The sequence below is a fragment of the Homarus americanus genome, unplaced genomic scaffold (assembly GCF_018991925.1).
Source record: "Homarus americanus isolate GMGI-L3 unplaced genomic scaffold, GMGI_Hamer_2.0 scaffold59578, whole genome shotgun sequence".
Taxonomy (NCBI): Eukaryota; Metazoa; Arthropoda; class Malacostraca; order Decapoda; family Nephropidae; genus Homarus; species Homarus americanus.
In genome coordinates, this window is record NW_024712913.1 from 3,959,691 (window position 1) to 3,974,417 (window position 14,727).

At 42.6% G+C, this 14,727-nt stretch overlaps 1 protein-coding gene across 2 annotated transcripts in view; it reads right to left on the reverse strand.

Annotated features, from left to right (window-relative positions):
* Window positions 1-530: 530 nt before the first annotated feature.
* Window positions 531-14,727, reverse strand: part of LOC121864591 — a 106,237-nt gene continuing 92,040 nt past the window's right edge. Inside the window, exons 4-13 of one of the 2 annotated variants that reach the window (XM_042363664.1) lie at window positions 13,325-13,414; window positions 11,984-12,355; window positions 11,502-11,641; window positions 9,462-9,635; window positions 6,722-6,839; window positions 4,855-4,932; window positions 4,194-4,398; window positions 3,106-3,312; window positions 2,139-2,237; window positions 531-1,682 (exon numbers count right to left, since the gene is read on the reverse strand). In XM_042363664.1, the coding sequence (XP_042219598.1) occupies window positions 1,314-1,682; window positions 2,139-2,237; window positions 3,106-3,312; window positions 4,194-4,398; window positions 4,855-4,932; window positions 6,722-6,839; window positions 9,462-9,635; window positions 11,502-11,641; window positions 11,984-12,355; window positions 13,325-13,414 (1,852 nt within the window). In that variant the 3' untranslated portion in view covers window positions 531-1,313. Of the gene's footprint in view, window positions 1,683-2,138; window positions 2,238-3,105; window positions 3,313-4,193; window positions 4,399-4,854; window positions 4,933-6,721; window positions 6,840-9,461; window positions 9,636-11,501; window positions 11,642-11,983; window positions 12,398-13,324; window positions 13,415-14,727 lie in introns of both variants that reach the window. The other variant, XM_042363656.1, reaches the window with a different exon arrangement.

Below are 14,727 nucleotides of genomic sequence, written 5' to 3' on the forward strand. Positions count from 1 at the left end.
ATGAATGTCGCCGTGTAACCTGAAGCTGACAATGGAACTAAATTTTTGAGGACGGCTCCCATGGAATTATATACAGAGGTCACCTTGAGCTTACGTCTTACCCGGTGGACCTGCGCCAGAGCTGCGTGTGGCGACAGATGTGTTACGGTACATTAGGTAATTGTTTTAGATGTCTGGTGGTAAAAGAGAATAATTGCGTGTAGTGTTAATCTCCTCACACAAAGGCCAGGGAATGTAGACACCTGCTGGCAATATTATGCAACCTGGAAGTGTTTTACGTTATCCTTTATGATCTTATTTGTGAGGATAAAATTTTTAGGTAATTGTTCAAATATTCATCTGTCTTACTGCCTCCCCGCCAGAGTCTCGGCAGAAATATGACTTAGGTCTTCTGAGGCTGAGCCGTGAGGAACGAAGTTTTGTCTGAATGTAAATATTCTTACCAAAACATACAGACAGCCCAGGTCAAGAAATCATTTGTTAACTTACCAAGTTCATTGATGATATAATGTGTTCAGAAAGAAACTCTCTTGCTTTTTTATTTATTACATAAAATTATTATCAATACATAAGAATTGTTATATCCAAACATGAACTGTATCTCCTTGTATTGTGGTAACATAATATTATTGATAATGATATGGAAAATCTGTTATCAAATATTTAACAGATCAGTACAGTAACCATATGGTCTACAACCTTACCAACGTAATGTGACGGTGAGATAGACCCTGCAGTCAAGGAGGTTGTGTTGACTACTCTGCTGACCCAATCTCTCTCTCTCTCTCTCTCTCTCTCGCGCGCGCGGTGAGTTCCCGCTCGTTAGCTTGGCAAGAGATGCGTCCGACTGACCACGCAGTAAGGCCCAGGACGGGAAGCACCTGTTGGTGAAACTGTCAGCCGGACAGTGTCAGGTATGGGGCTACGTGACTAGCCTGTGGATGATGCCAGGGTCCTCGCGTGATGGACCCCGAGGGCGATGATAATATTGTAGACTGTTGATGCTTAATGAAGTTCATATATAATGCAATTTAAAGATATGATCAAAGAGAGTTATAATGAAGTAGGTTTAATGCCCATCATCTAATATATGACGACGTAAAGTAAATTTTTGTTGCCAATTTCCCAAATATGGTGTTTACAATATGCGATAGTATTTATACATATGAATACAGAAGTGCAGTTTTAACATTTTGTAAATAATAACAGCATGAGTATTCATACATGAATAATTTAAAACGTGAGGGACCTGGCATTTACCGTGTGCCCTCCTGCCCTTCACCATCCACAGGCTAGACGTAGCTGGCCCCGTGCTAGAGCTCAAAGCGACGCGGTGGGGGGTAGATGGTAGTGAGCTGTACGTCGGAGTTGTGAGAGCCGGCTGGTCGCTGGTATTGACTTCCATTACCTTTCCCGTAACTGTCCTCGTGTCCTCCGCTCCGCCCTCCGTACCCATAACTATATCTGCCGTCATAACCTGAACCCCTGCCCTCGTTGACTGAGCTCCTGGCCTCGTGACCTCCCAGTCTGCTCTCGCGGCCACTCCTATTCTCTGGGTTACCTTGTCTACTCTCACGGCCTCCTCCTCTGCTATCCTGAGCACCTGTACCTACGCCTGTGGTGCTGCCTGTCAGGGAGGTCTTCTTTGGTACTAGTGGAGGTGGGGAGTCCTCCACTTCCAGCTGTTTTGAGGGAGAAAATAATGTTAACACTGGAAACACTCGGCGGCCTCACAAGTATTAAGTAACTTTTGTTCAGTGTGTGTGTGTGTGTGTGTGTGTGTGTGTTTACAATATCTGTCAAAGCTTACATAGCATAAAGCGATACAACTATCTCTTGTCTGTCGGTGTACAACTATCTCTTGTCTGTCGGTGTGTGGAAACAACACAAACTGAAGTTAGTTACAACCAGCTTTGTCAAGTGTGATGTTTATCCCAAGAGGAACAAAGACCCCTGTTAACTTATCCACAAGCTGAATAAACTGAAATTATTATTCCAGTTCCCGTCCAATCCAATTAATACAGTTTATATATACGTAAATAAGAGTCTTTGTTCTTGTATTTTTCAGTTGTCGATCATAATCTATATGTTTGTTCATCCTGGGAAAAGTAAACACAATAGGTAGCTGAGTGACGTACCTGAGTGTGTGTGGTGGTGATGGAGTCGAGGTTGTTGTTGTCTCTGTCACCATCAGGCAGGGCAGGGGTGGGTAGTGACCGGAAGCCTGTCGTCTTCGGCTGTGGGAGGTCAGAACTAGAGGTCACCGAGAGGTAATATACTAGTATGTATGCCTGGGTACTGTGCTTACTGGAAGGTCTCGTTCAGAGGTTTCAAAAGGTGGGGTTTTGTGTGTGTGTGTGTGTGTGTGTCACATTTGTATTCAAGAAAGTTTCGCTGCTCACTACAACACCAACATTTTCTCCTTGGATGAAAATTTTGAATTAATTTCCCTTGGTTAGTCCTGAGTCACCCAGATGTTGGCTGGGATGACAAAGATGTGTTGTCTGGTTGTTATTCCGGAAGATGTGTTAGTGGGCGGGACACTCTACAGACCATTGTGTTGTCCCCTTACTATACAGCAGGCTGCCAGTAGAGGGTCATTTACTGTTGATTGGATCACAGCCTGGCCAGTGTTATACAAAGGGGACTCCAGGTTTGCTCACAGATTCCTGGGCACCGTGAGGAGTTGGTCACAGGAGTTTTAAGCGGCAGGGGAGATAGGGTGGCTTGGATGTTACAAATTGTTTAGTTTCTTGTTTAACGTCTGCTCATTTTTAAGATCATTTGTCCCGTTTATTGCAATTTTCCACATAAATGTGTCCTGAATAAGCCTCTGCAACTACAAATATCACACATTTACTTCCTGAGATGAATGAGCCATTTATAGACGGGGGTGAGAGGACCGGGCCTAGGGTGTATGTGTGGTGAGAGGGAGTGAGAGAGTCGAGCCTTGGGTGCAAATAAGAAACAAACAGACATATAATTAACCAGTGTAAGTATAGAGGTACAACAAGGATACAAGCTAGTTGTGTGAGGTAGGTAGACCAACGTTGTGCTCGTGGAGACAAGTGAGTGGTGAGGCACAAATTCCTCATGAGGACTCACCTGCGAGGCGTCGTCATACTTGATGGCGCCCTGGTGCCTGGAGGACGGGTGGACGGACCTGTGGGAAGCCCTGGACATAGCCGAGGCCCGGGACATAAGGGTATGGGAACGGACCAGCGGCGCCAGGGAGCGACACTGACATACCTCGTGGTTCACTGGATCAACACACCCCGGCAGCACCAGACCTGGAGACAACAGCTTCCTCAACTGGAAGAAAACACATCATGGGTTATACAGATCGAGGCACACACACTGGTCACTTGTTAAGGCACAAAGATCGTGGACCACAAGTCAATATTTACAGGTCCAGATACATCATTAGTGCACTTATAATTATAATAATCTTTGTTTACATATAGACAGCAGTTATTTTACAGTTTAAGTGAAGTTATGAGGGGTCAGTTTAAGTGTTGGGTAGAGTGTAAGTGGAGGTGTGGGGAGTGAAGTGGAGGTGTGGGAAATTAAGAGGTGGTGTGGGGAGTTAGATACCTACAAATGCCATGGCAAAACACTCATATTTCTGTAATGTATCCATATCTTCCACACATACCAACAGACACTAAAAATATATCACGTTACGGATTTTATTAATAATATCTCAGCAATATATCCGAAATATGTAGGTGAAGGGCATTATATATAAACTGCATAGAAAACTATTTGTATTATACATTGAATAATAAATGAAGTACCACATTTCATCATTTAATAATACTCGTAAAAGTCTTAAATGAGATTATAATGAATTTGTCGATATATACCCAGATGAGTGTGTGTTGTTGGAGAGTTGAGAATTTTCGAATACATTCCTCAGAATAAGAGACACAGGACGGGTGGAATGATAAGCTCTTTACCGGGAAGTTGCGTGATGCTGAGGACCGAGGTTTTTCTCGCTAATGGGAATATAAAGCAGAGACCTTGATGTTGTTTACAAAATTATCTCGGAAATGATTTAAGTTTAAGCTTTTCTTAGTGTGTGTGTGTGTGTGTGTGTAATCATTTCGTAGTAGTGAGACAAGAGTATTAAGCCCCATTTCCAAGAGCTCGTTAACCCCATTGTTCCGAGTCACCGCCTCTCAATGACCCACCTTTTTCCTTTGGTTCCTCAAGCTATTGTAGATGATGGCGCACACCACGATGAGGACAATGAGGAGCGCCGCCAGGATGATGGAGAGGACGAACCACCCTTGTACTGGCATCAGGAACCAGTTAGGGTTGTGATAGGCTGGTGGCGGAGGTGCTTCAAAGGTCTTGGGCTCATACTCCATCTCAGCGATGTTTTCCTTAACGTACCTGACGGAGGGAGAGGGTGAGAATTCGCCAGGGGAGGAGGGGGGGAGGGGGATCGTATATACCGGGTCTCGTTGATTGATAAAATATTGTAACTTTTCACTTGCTGATTATTTCAAGTATTTGGACTAAGGACTAAATTAATGCCTAACTCTACTCTCTGATGGCTATTTACTATTCCCAAGGCTAGTAATAACTTCTCCCATACAATAAGTCCTTCAAATAATGAGTTTCAATGCAAAAAAAAAAAAAGAGATTATCCTTATAGTGTGAAAGAAGATTGAAATTTCCCCCGGGATGCATAGACAGAAAAACACACAAGTACATTGATGGATGGATGGATGGACTGGATAGATGGATGGATAGATGGACTGGATGGAGAGAAAAGGATGGGGGTGTTTTGGGCTAGTGAGGTAGAGAGAGGTGCAAGATGGGACTGAGCCAGGTCTGTGGACTGACTTGGGTATATATGTTGAGTGGTTTTCCTGGAAGGGTCCGGCAGGCAGCTCGTGTTCTCCTGGCCTTCGAGTTGTTATTCTGAAACACCGATAATATTAACACACCGCTGAGGTTCTTATAGCACTGTCTTGCTCTACAAATATGTATGTAAATGATGTAATTCGTACATATACATACATACATACATAACAGGATAAACTTAAATGTAAAATCCCATGTACCATCTTTTATACCAAACTACATTTCAGTACAGTAAAAGCTTTCAACATCTTCAAGAGCAAACTTGAATAAACTTACAACATAATCTATTTGATATTGAAGGACTATCGAAAGTATTATAACAATGAAAGAATTACTAAAACAATAACTTTAGCAAAATAAATTCTACAATATTCGTTTTTATTCACAATACAATTTTTGATCTATATTGTGTTTACATGCTCTAACCATAGATTTATTACCTCCAGCCTTGACTTCAATCATTGCTCGATGTCATGTTTAGATCAGGATTTTGTCACTACAGGGGATCGTGCTTACTACTTGAACCTGATCCCCTTAACTCACCCTCCTCACCCCTCGTCAGAATACACCGTGAAGAAGGGGAATATCAAACCCATTCAGATCATTTGGCCATTTTTAATAAATATGCAATAATGGTGAGTTAAGAGTCATAGAAAGTTATATGGAACTAGCCGGATGTAAACTTAATAATAATGAATCATCAGCCACCCTCTATACTTTCTCAAACTTAGATTTATTTTATCGTTGTGTTCCCCCAGTTTGTTTCGTATGTTCTTCTGTTATTACTCTTTGTCTCTTTACGGGTATCTGTCTTTAATGTCATATACGGTATCTTTATGTGTAGGTCATGCATTTTATTGATTATATGGACTGGTAAATTTACTTCGTTCTATAACCTGATATTGTCTTAATTGTCAATATTATTTTTTTTTTTTAGTATGTGTTTTCAAATGTAATACAGTTTAGTGCTTTTGTTACTCCCTCATCGTGATAAATGTCTTAGGAATAGAACTACCATATGTAATGCTCGGCGGTGTTGTTCGGATGTCATTGTTGGTCCAAATAATACTCTGAATGTCACACAGGTGGGAGACAACTCTGGTCAGGCTTCGCATTGGACTCCTTAGCTGATGCACAGGTCCTTCATGGTCCAAGACCCCAAACACTATGTCTGGTCCCCTTGACTATTACGCCTGGAGTTTTAATCACCCTCTTCCGTTGACGAGGTTCATAGTGATTGATACATATTATTGCGTACCAAAACAGATAGATAGGTGGAGTGTGTGTGTGCGTGTATGCCTTGTTGTAAACAAGGTTCATGGACAGTATTTCATGCCGGAATGTTACCTTCACCCTACAAAGGTAATTCTGGAATAATTCTCTTAAAGTCACAGATAAAATAATACTGCTACAGTTATGTGTGTTCAAACCATGTGCACAGTAAACGCTCTGTTGCTCTCTGCTGTTGTTGTGCGTCTACCGTTGACTTTGTAATTGTTTTACTTTTTGTTTTTCGTTTTTCTCTAAAAGTTATTAGAGCGGCATCAAGATCAGAATTGCTAAAGTTGTCAATATACATTCGTTCGTTCACACAAAAGAAGAAATCTAAATTGGATGAAACTTTTATTTGAAAATCAACTTGCAGATTGGTGATTCACAACTCGTGCAGCAGAATACTGAAATATTAAAAGTAATTTTTTTTTGTGTGTGTGTGACATAAAGATAAAAAATAAATGGTGTAGAAGTCGAAATAAAAGAAAAAATTAAAAACCCGTAGAGAAAAACTTATGAGTGAAATATAGTTTTAGACATTCCATAAATCACGAGGCCAAATAAGAGTACCAACCTGATGTAAGGTTTTTGTGTATTTCTGAATTTGTTTCTCTGGACAAGCGGCGGTGGGGTGTAAACTTCTCCCGACACGAAGTTGTATGGGCTACCGTCTGGTCTGGTGTACCCGGCCACTGTGAGCAGATGGAGGAGATGGTTAGCGATAACTATAACGATACAGGGGGGAGGAGAGGAAGCGAAGGGTGATGGGACAAGGATACTGGGTGATAGAGAGACGCAACACAATGAAAAAAATGAGAATTATATCTAAGACAATGAAGAGAATAACATTATAAGCTATAGATGAATGGTGATAACTATGGAGGGATTGGTGTTTACTACTGGGAGTGATATCCAGCTTCATGTTCAGCCCGAAGGAAGTTTATCATACTTCTCCTGTTAGTCACTTGCTTTGTAATTTTCATATTTAGTACAGTTATTTTTTTTTTACATTTGGGACACGCTTTTAACTACCCATCATGACCCCTTTACTATCCTCACCCACTACGACCCTCTTACTCCTCACCCACTACGACCCCCACCTCCATCACCCACTACGACCCTCACCCACACCCACACGACCCCCACTACCCTCACTTATCACTATCCCACTCCAGCCCCCTCACCCACCACGACCCCCTCTCACCCACCACGACCCCACTCCCTCACCCACCACGACCCCTCACTTCCCCACCCACCACGACCCCTTACCTCCTCACCCACCACGACCCCTTCCCTCACCCAACACGACTCTTACCTCCCTCACCCACCACGACCTCACTTCCTCACCCACCACGACCCCTTACCTCCCCACCCACCACGACCCCTTCACCTCCCTCACCCACCACGACCCCTTCCCTCACCCACCACGACCCCCCACCCACACCACGACCCCTTACCTCCCTCACCCACCACGACCCCTTCACTTCCCTCACCCAACACGACTCCTTACCTCCCTCTCTATATCCATTACCATCTCCTACACGCCCTAGCCTCATCTGGGTGACAATACTCATGTCATTGTCCCGAGGAAGACGTAATGGAGAGTCATTGTCCCGAGGCGCTGATCCCTGCCTGATGACACTACCTCGTCTCTCTCTCTCTCTCTCTCTCTCTCTCTCTCTCTCTCTCTCTCTCTCTCTCTCTCTCTCTCTCTCTCTCTCTCTCTCTCTCTCTCTCTCATCACTGCTGGCTCTCCCTATCTCCCCTGTTTCTCTCTGTCTCTGCACCTGATGTTTTGTATTCTCTATTCTTTCACCTTTAAACCTCTTCCACCCTCTCCGTCCCTCTTCCATTTCTGCCTTTTGCTTTTCCTTCCATTCTGTAGTTCCTTTTATATATTTCCTAAAGCCTCTCAACTCCTGGGCATTCCTCCAGTTTCTATGCTCTTGTTTTATGCATCTTCTCTTTTCCTTTCTGTTCCTCCCTGTCCATTTACGTTCCTATTCTTCATCGCCATCTTTCTTCCTTTGTACCTTTCTTCTCTTTCTCTCTCGTTCCCTCATAGACTCTTTCTTCTTCTTCTTCCCCCAAGCTCCTTCTGGCCTGTGTAAACTCTTCGTATTGTGGCTATTATTCTTTCGTTTTCTTTAAGTTTGTTTCGTTATTTGTGCTCTCTCTCTCTCTCTCTCTCTCTCTCTCTCTCTCTCTCATATGACAATAATCCTATAATCTTATCCTTGACTTTTCCTCTCCACCCTTCCCTCACTCCTCACTCTCACCCCAGTTGGATCTGCATCTTAACGTGGAGTAAATTTCTGTATAAAATCTATCTCTGCGTTTCTCTAATTTTCTTTTGAGTGTTTGTGTATTTTTTCTCGTAATTATGTCAATAGATGTAATACATTACTGATGTCGAAAAGTTATAAAAAAAAATGCTGGTAATTTTTTGCATATAGAATAAAACAACTTATTTGAGTCTTTTAAATATCGAAAAGCCATTTTAAGATGATTTTACTTTCACACAGAAGTTTATTGTAACTACAGTGAAACCTCTATTTAACGGACTATATGGAGAGGAAAATCCGTTATATGGAGTGTCCATTAGATGTGAAACCTCCATCTAATGAACTGTATAGAGATGAAAGTCCGTTATATCGAGGAATCGTTAGATGTGAACCCCTCATCTAACGGATTATATGCAGAGAGAAAAGCCATTATATGGAGATTTCACTCAATTTAAACTTCTAAGGCATTTTATTTTTGTATGAGAGAAAATGTTTATCTTTCGGAGGGTAACTTAGCTAAAGTCAGCATCACGGTGGTGTTTCTCAGGTACCAGGAAATACACAGGATGTTTCCCTTCATCCTATCCCCGTCCCCCCTCGAGTACCCGAAGAGACCAGCTGCCAGCCAGATGGTGATGACAGCTCTTGCCTTCCCTCCTCTTCCTCCTCCGCCCCCTCCTCCTCTTCCTCCTCCTCTTCCTCCTCCTCCTCCTCCTCCTCTTCCTCCTCCTTTTCCTAAGTGTGGTGGGCAGTATGTGTGTCCAATGTTAACTCAAATTTCGTTCCCATTGGTGTAAGCTCAAACGTGGTCTACATTGTAAGGTAACTCAAAAAATCGTTTTCTACAATGGCAAATAACTCAAACGTTGCCTCTAATGGTGAGTTCTTTTACTAAATCCATAATCTTCAGTGGTGGGAACGTGTTATTTGCTTTCAGTGATGAGCAACCAGAGTGTTAGCTTAGGTTAGGTTATCTGGATGATGCAATACAAGATTATGAGTCATGGAACACAACAATATCAAGCTTACATGGATGCCTGTTTGGTGGAGTAACGGGAGGACGGTGCTGGTGGCCGAGGTTGGAAGATGGGTCGTGTCCTCCAGCAGTTCCGGCACGGTGGCCAATTTCCGCTCGTACCCCTGACTTGCTGATGGTACCCAAGGGCGTGAGGGATGAGGTCTGATCCACTCCAGAAAGAAGAGCTGCCGACATACCAGGAGACCAAGTGTGAAGGCAATAATAAGATGAACCCCTAACCTAACCTAACCATACCATCAATTTTAGACCTATACCTTTAATTACTGCCAAATTCCCAGCCAAACTGCCGCCACATACCCTCAAAAATCAGTCCTCCCGTCTTAGTACCAACAATGATAAGCAACCACTATTACTATATAGCCCGTAACACTTGTCTTAGTTTCTATATAAACTGACGACTAATTCATCTATTAAGAAACACCAAAATTACCCAATCTGTCTTGTGTAGATAACTTCCTTCACACAAACATATAAACAGATACGTCAATACGTGTGTAATCTACTCCTTACCTGTAAACAAGACTTAATTAACATCAAATACAAGTTCTCCATGCGTTAATACAAAGGAATTTATGAAATATATTCCTGAAAAATATTATTGAACGTGACTAGACATTAATTTTTCAAGTTAACAACGAGAATTATCTATTATATTTTACACTAATATGTCTTTTCGTCTCTGGCTTCACAGGATAAATATAAGCTTGTCAATCCTCCTCCAGCTTAAGCTTAAAGGTGAAGTATTATCATAAGATATCGAGTCATGGAACACTGTACTTCATTAAGAAGATTAAGCATTTTGTGAAATTGATGGCTTGAGGCAGAATCACGTGAAAGGCAAAAACAGAATGAGATGAAAGGTGCTAGGATGAAATACGGCTTTCCTCTCATAGAAATTAAATCCACCTCTCATATTTTACCTTAACTAGTGTGAGGATGAGTTCTTAAGCCACTGACTCCCTCACATGATACAAAACTGTTATTAATGCGTCATATACATGTGCTAACTGATCGCTGTGTTTTTGTGTATATAAAGGAAGGGAGAGTTTCTGTGATGTTATTAAATTTAAAAGCCATTATTTACAGTAGTGGTGAAGATCGTATGGGGGATGTAACACCTTTAACTGAAAACTATAACCGTATCAGAATTTTGTATTTTTCCTGAATTTGTAGCGGAAAGTGACCAATTTTTTTCTAGATTTACTCGTAAGGTTGATTTTTGTTTGTTATTGTTCATAGTCATCAGCTGTTGGATAATCTGATTTATTCTGACTTGAGTTTATTCAAGTACTATATTAAACTATTTCTCTCGATCATGGAGATAGAGAATGAATTCAGCAGATCGCCTCAGGTGTTTACATTACTGATGATAAATTTTCACCTGACGAATTTTGTTAATTAATATGTTTACCGGAATTTATATTGACAATCAATTAACGTATTTTTCTTAGTTGTGTCAAGAATTCTAGTCCCTTACTTAAGATTCACTTTGTACTTTATGAACCCTGAGTCTGTGATACACTCGAGGCTCTTTTAAGTACAGGTAACTCACAGGCTTCAAACGGCCCTGAACCCTACAGCAGGAGTGTCGTTTCATGCAGTTTGATATTAGCGTCGCCTTTGACCTGGTAAATCACCTTGGGCGTCTCATTAAATTGGAACTAATGGTTATTGGCAGGTTTTGGGTTGTTTGTTTTCACTAATCATTTAATGTATGTTATCCAAAGAGGCACTGTTGACTGTTGCTATAAACAGTTCAACACTTCATTCTGGCGTGCCACAGTGTAGTTTATGTAGTCGACTTTATTTCTGTAACTGTTCCAGCAGGATCAAGTGCATCTTTTTTTCTTCTTAATAAATGAATAACAACATGAACTAAAAAGGGTGTTTGGTACAGCTCGACCAGTGTGTGTGTGAGAGATTGAGTAGTCTTACCTGTGAGTGGTGGTGTATGTATGAGTGACGGGTACCCACGAGTGGGGGAAGAGAGGTCGCTGTGAGGAAAGAATCACTTGTGAGTGGCGAGTTACCTGTGAGTGCTGGGCTGGGAGCGTTGACCACCTGGCCTCGGCGGGAAGGTAAAGGTTCGGAGGGTTTTAGCGGCGGGGTGGAGTTGTCACTTCGGGGAGGGGCCGCGTCTCTGATGCTTGGAGTCACCTTTTTTAATTCGCTGTACAAAGTAGATATTAAGTAGAAAATGATGCAGAAAATAGTATAAAGCAGAACGCTGGGAGATGTAATATATTATATGTCTAAAATGTCATCGTCACAGCTGGTTAAGTGTTGCCTTGGTAGACTTATCTGAGGTACAGTTACTCAAAAAACTATCTATACAAAATTGTGTTGAAATAATATGACGTAACGGGCGAAGGTTTTTGACAACCCTACCGAGACAACAGGAGTCACAGTGTTCATTATGAAATTCATTGATCATCCTAAGTAGAGATAGTTTTTTTGATTGACTGTACATATAAGATCGGTAGCGTCAGTAAGACACAAGCCTCTCACCCACCTCCTTGTTCGTAGGGTCGTGGGCGGGGGATCTGTCTTGGTGGTAGTGGTGGTGAGGGTGGTGGTGGTGTGCCGGGTGGTGGGCGGCAGCAATTTGGACGGTCGGAACTGAGGTTTTTGAGGTTGAGGTCCAACAGGGTGTTGTGGAGGTCCCTGTGGTCGTTGTGGAGGTCCCTGTGATCGTTGTGGAAGACCCTGTAGGTGTTGCTCAAGATCCTGCTGGTGTATTTGAGTTACTTGAGTTCCCTGTAGGAGTGGCTGAAGTCCCAGCGGCTGGGGGTGAGGTCTCTGTGAGTATGTTGGAGGCCCCTGGGGTGGGCCGGCAAGAGGTCGCCGCGTGGGATGGGCGGCGTTGTAGAACTTGACAGGTTCTCTGGGGATCACGTGGGCGTTGTTGTCATGGACTCCCGGCTCCCTGTGACCATAGTAATGATACTCTCTCTCTCTCTTTTGTGTGTGTGTGTGTGTGTGTGTGTGTGTGTGTGTGTGTGTGTGTGTGTGTGTGTTGTGTTGTGTGTTGTGTTGAATATCACAATGAAAGAGTTACATTACTTACCCGAGCCGTGTGTCACAAGGTTGAACAATAATATTTTAAGTAAATACAGTATTATCAGCACACACACACACACACACACACACACACACACACACACACACACACACACACGGGGCAATGTAATAACTTATGATAAAAGACTATACATTAGACACGGTATTCATATAGCATTGTAATGGTCAGCTGTAAGAGTGTGTTGCCATGGGAAGAAATGTCACCCTGGAGGTCGAACATAATCTAATGGTATACTTACGTAACAGGTCAGAATAGTCTACCATTATGAGTCAATTTAATTTAGTAAAAAAAAATAACAGTGCAAAGAAGAAACTAGCATTACATATTTTACTTTGAAAGACCTGGAAATTCCTTGGGGTGTGGCTGGGGACTTCCTGGGGATATAGCTGGGGAGTTACTAGGTATGTGGCTGGGGACTCACCAAGGATGTGGCTAGGGATTCACTAGGGATGTGGCTGGGGAGTCACTAGGGATGTGGCTGAGGAGTCACTAGGGATGTTACTGGGGACTCAACAGGGATGTGGTTAGGGACTCAACAGTGATGTGGCTGGAGACTCGTTAGTGATGTGGCTGGGGACTCAATAGGGATGTGGCTTGTTGAGTCAATAGGGATGTGCTTGAGAATTCAACGGAAGTGGTAACTCACATGGGGTAGAAGCTGAAGGATGAAAATTATATGAATTGGATTCATAGCGATGGGACTCACCTGAAGTAGGGAGTCCACTGTGTTAGAGGACTCACTTGGACTCATCATGGGGTAGGGGGACTCACCTGGGGTGGTGATAGGCTCCCATGGAGAGGCTGGAGGACCCGAAGTTGATAGAGTGAGGCCCCTCCTTCCGGGTAATGACCACGCCCGTCCTGCACACATAACACACCGAGGGTCAGGGCGACACTGATGCCTCGTAGGACACGGGACACAGGTTCATTACCGACATATCTACACTTCCTACCCAGAGCTGAGGACATATTTTTTTTTTTTTGCCCCGTGAAAGTTGTTGCAGTTTCCGTTTGCTCCATTCTCATTCTGTGTGTGTGTTTGTCGTTTTCTTTGATTCTTTTACATCATCCTCTTCTACGGTATCAAGGCTTATGAGAACACTTTAGCGTATAAGTCCAGTAAATCAAAGTCTTTAAACATCAGGTTATGATTTTATGATTGGCGAATTTATGTTGTACAGGTTGTACGTCTCCGTGAATTGTCACCTTCCCCTTGTTTTTATCCACACAATATAATATTTCATTCTCCGGTATTATGTACGATCAAACCCAGTACGAAGTTCGGTTGTGGATTTTATATTCTGTCCGGCAGGTAAAGCGTCAACGGAGCTCTTAGTATAGGGTATAGGGCATCGTTGACTGAACAACTACCAATGACAACTTTACTGTATAGTTTTCTCAAAAGTTATGCAGGTTAGTTTGGAGAACGTTAAAAAAATCGTAATCTCAGTTTTCTAAAGGGTTTTACGAAAGTAATTAGTCGTTTATTTACATGACAAAGTCATAACGACTTGTTGCGTTAAGTGGGCGGAACTAGCAGTTTCGAGTTTCTGACCAGACAGTCAGTGAGTCAGGCTGCCCAGGCATTTTTGACACATGGCTCTTGCTGCACGGGTGTGCGTCACTGTCGTCTGTTTTGTTTGTGTAGACTCTTGTGTTGTGACAGTAAACAATTTAATTTATTCAGAGTGTGGAGTATAATGTGAGGGTGAGTGTTGACTCGACTTCCACCAGGGAAAAACTCGGGAATGTTGTTGAAGCTGAGGAACTGGAGCAAATGCAGGCTGGAAAATTGATACCGGTGAGTGCAATACTTCATTAGGGTAGTTCCACGCACTGTACATCCACGGTGGCTTACATTTACATGTTCCCAGGTACAGTCTCGTTCAAGATTTTTCGAACACTGCTGGAGACAGCTGGCAACTCAAGGCCGTTTGTTTACTATAGTACGTAGTATAATATAATACGAATAAACAAAGCCCAACCATTAAATTAAGCAACGGGAACTAAGTAACCAATCACCGATTTCTTTTACATTTATTCTTAATTTTTGCGACGTACTATAGTAAACAAACGGCCTCGAGTTGCCAGCTGTCTCCATCAGTGCTCGAAGAATCTTGAACGAGACTGTACGTGTCAGTTTATACATGTACGTACACATACTTGCTTCCAAG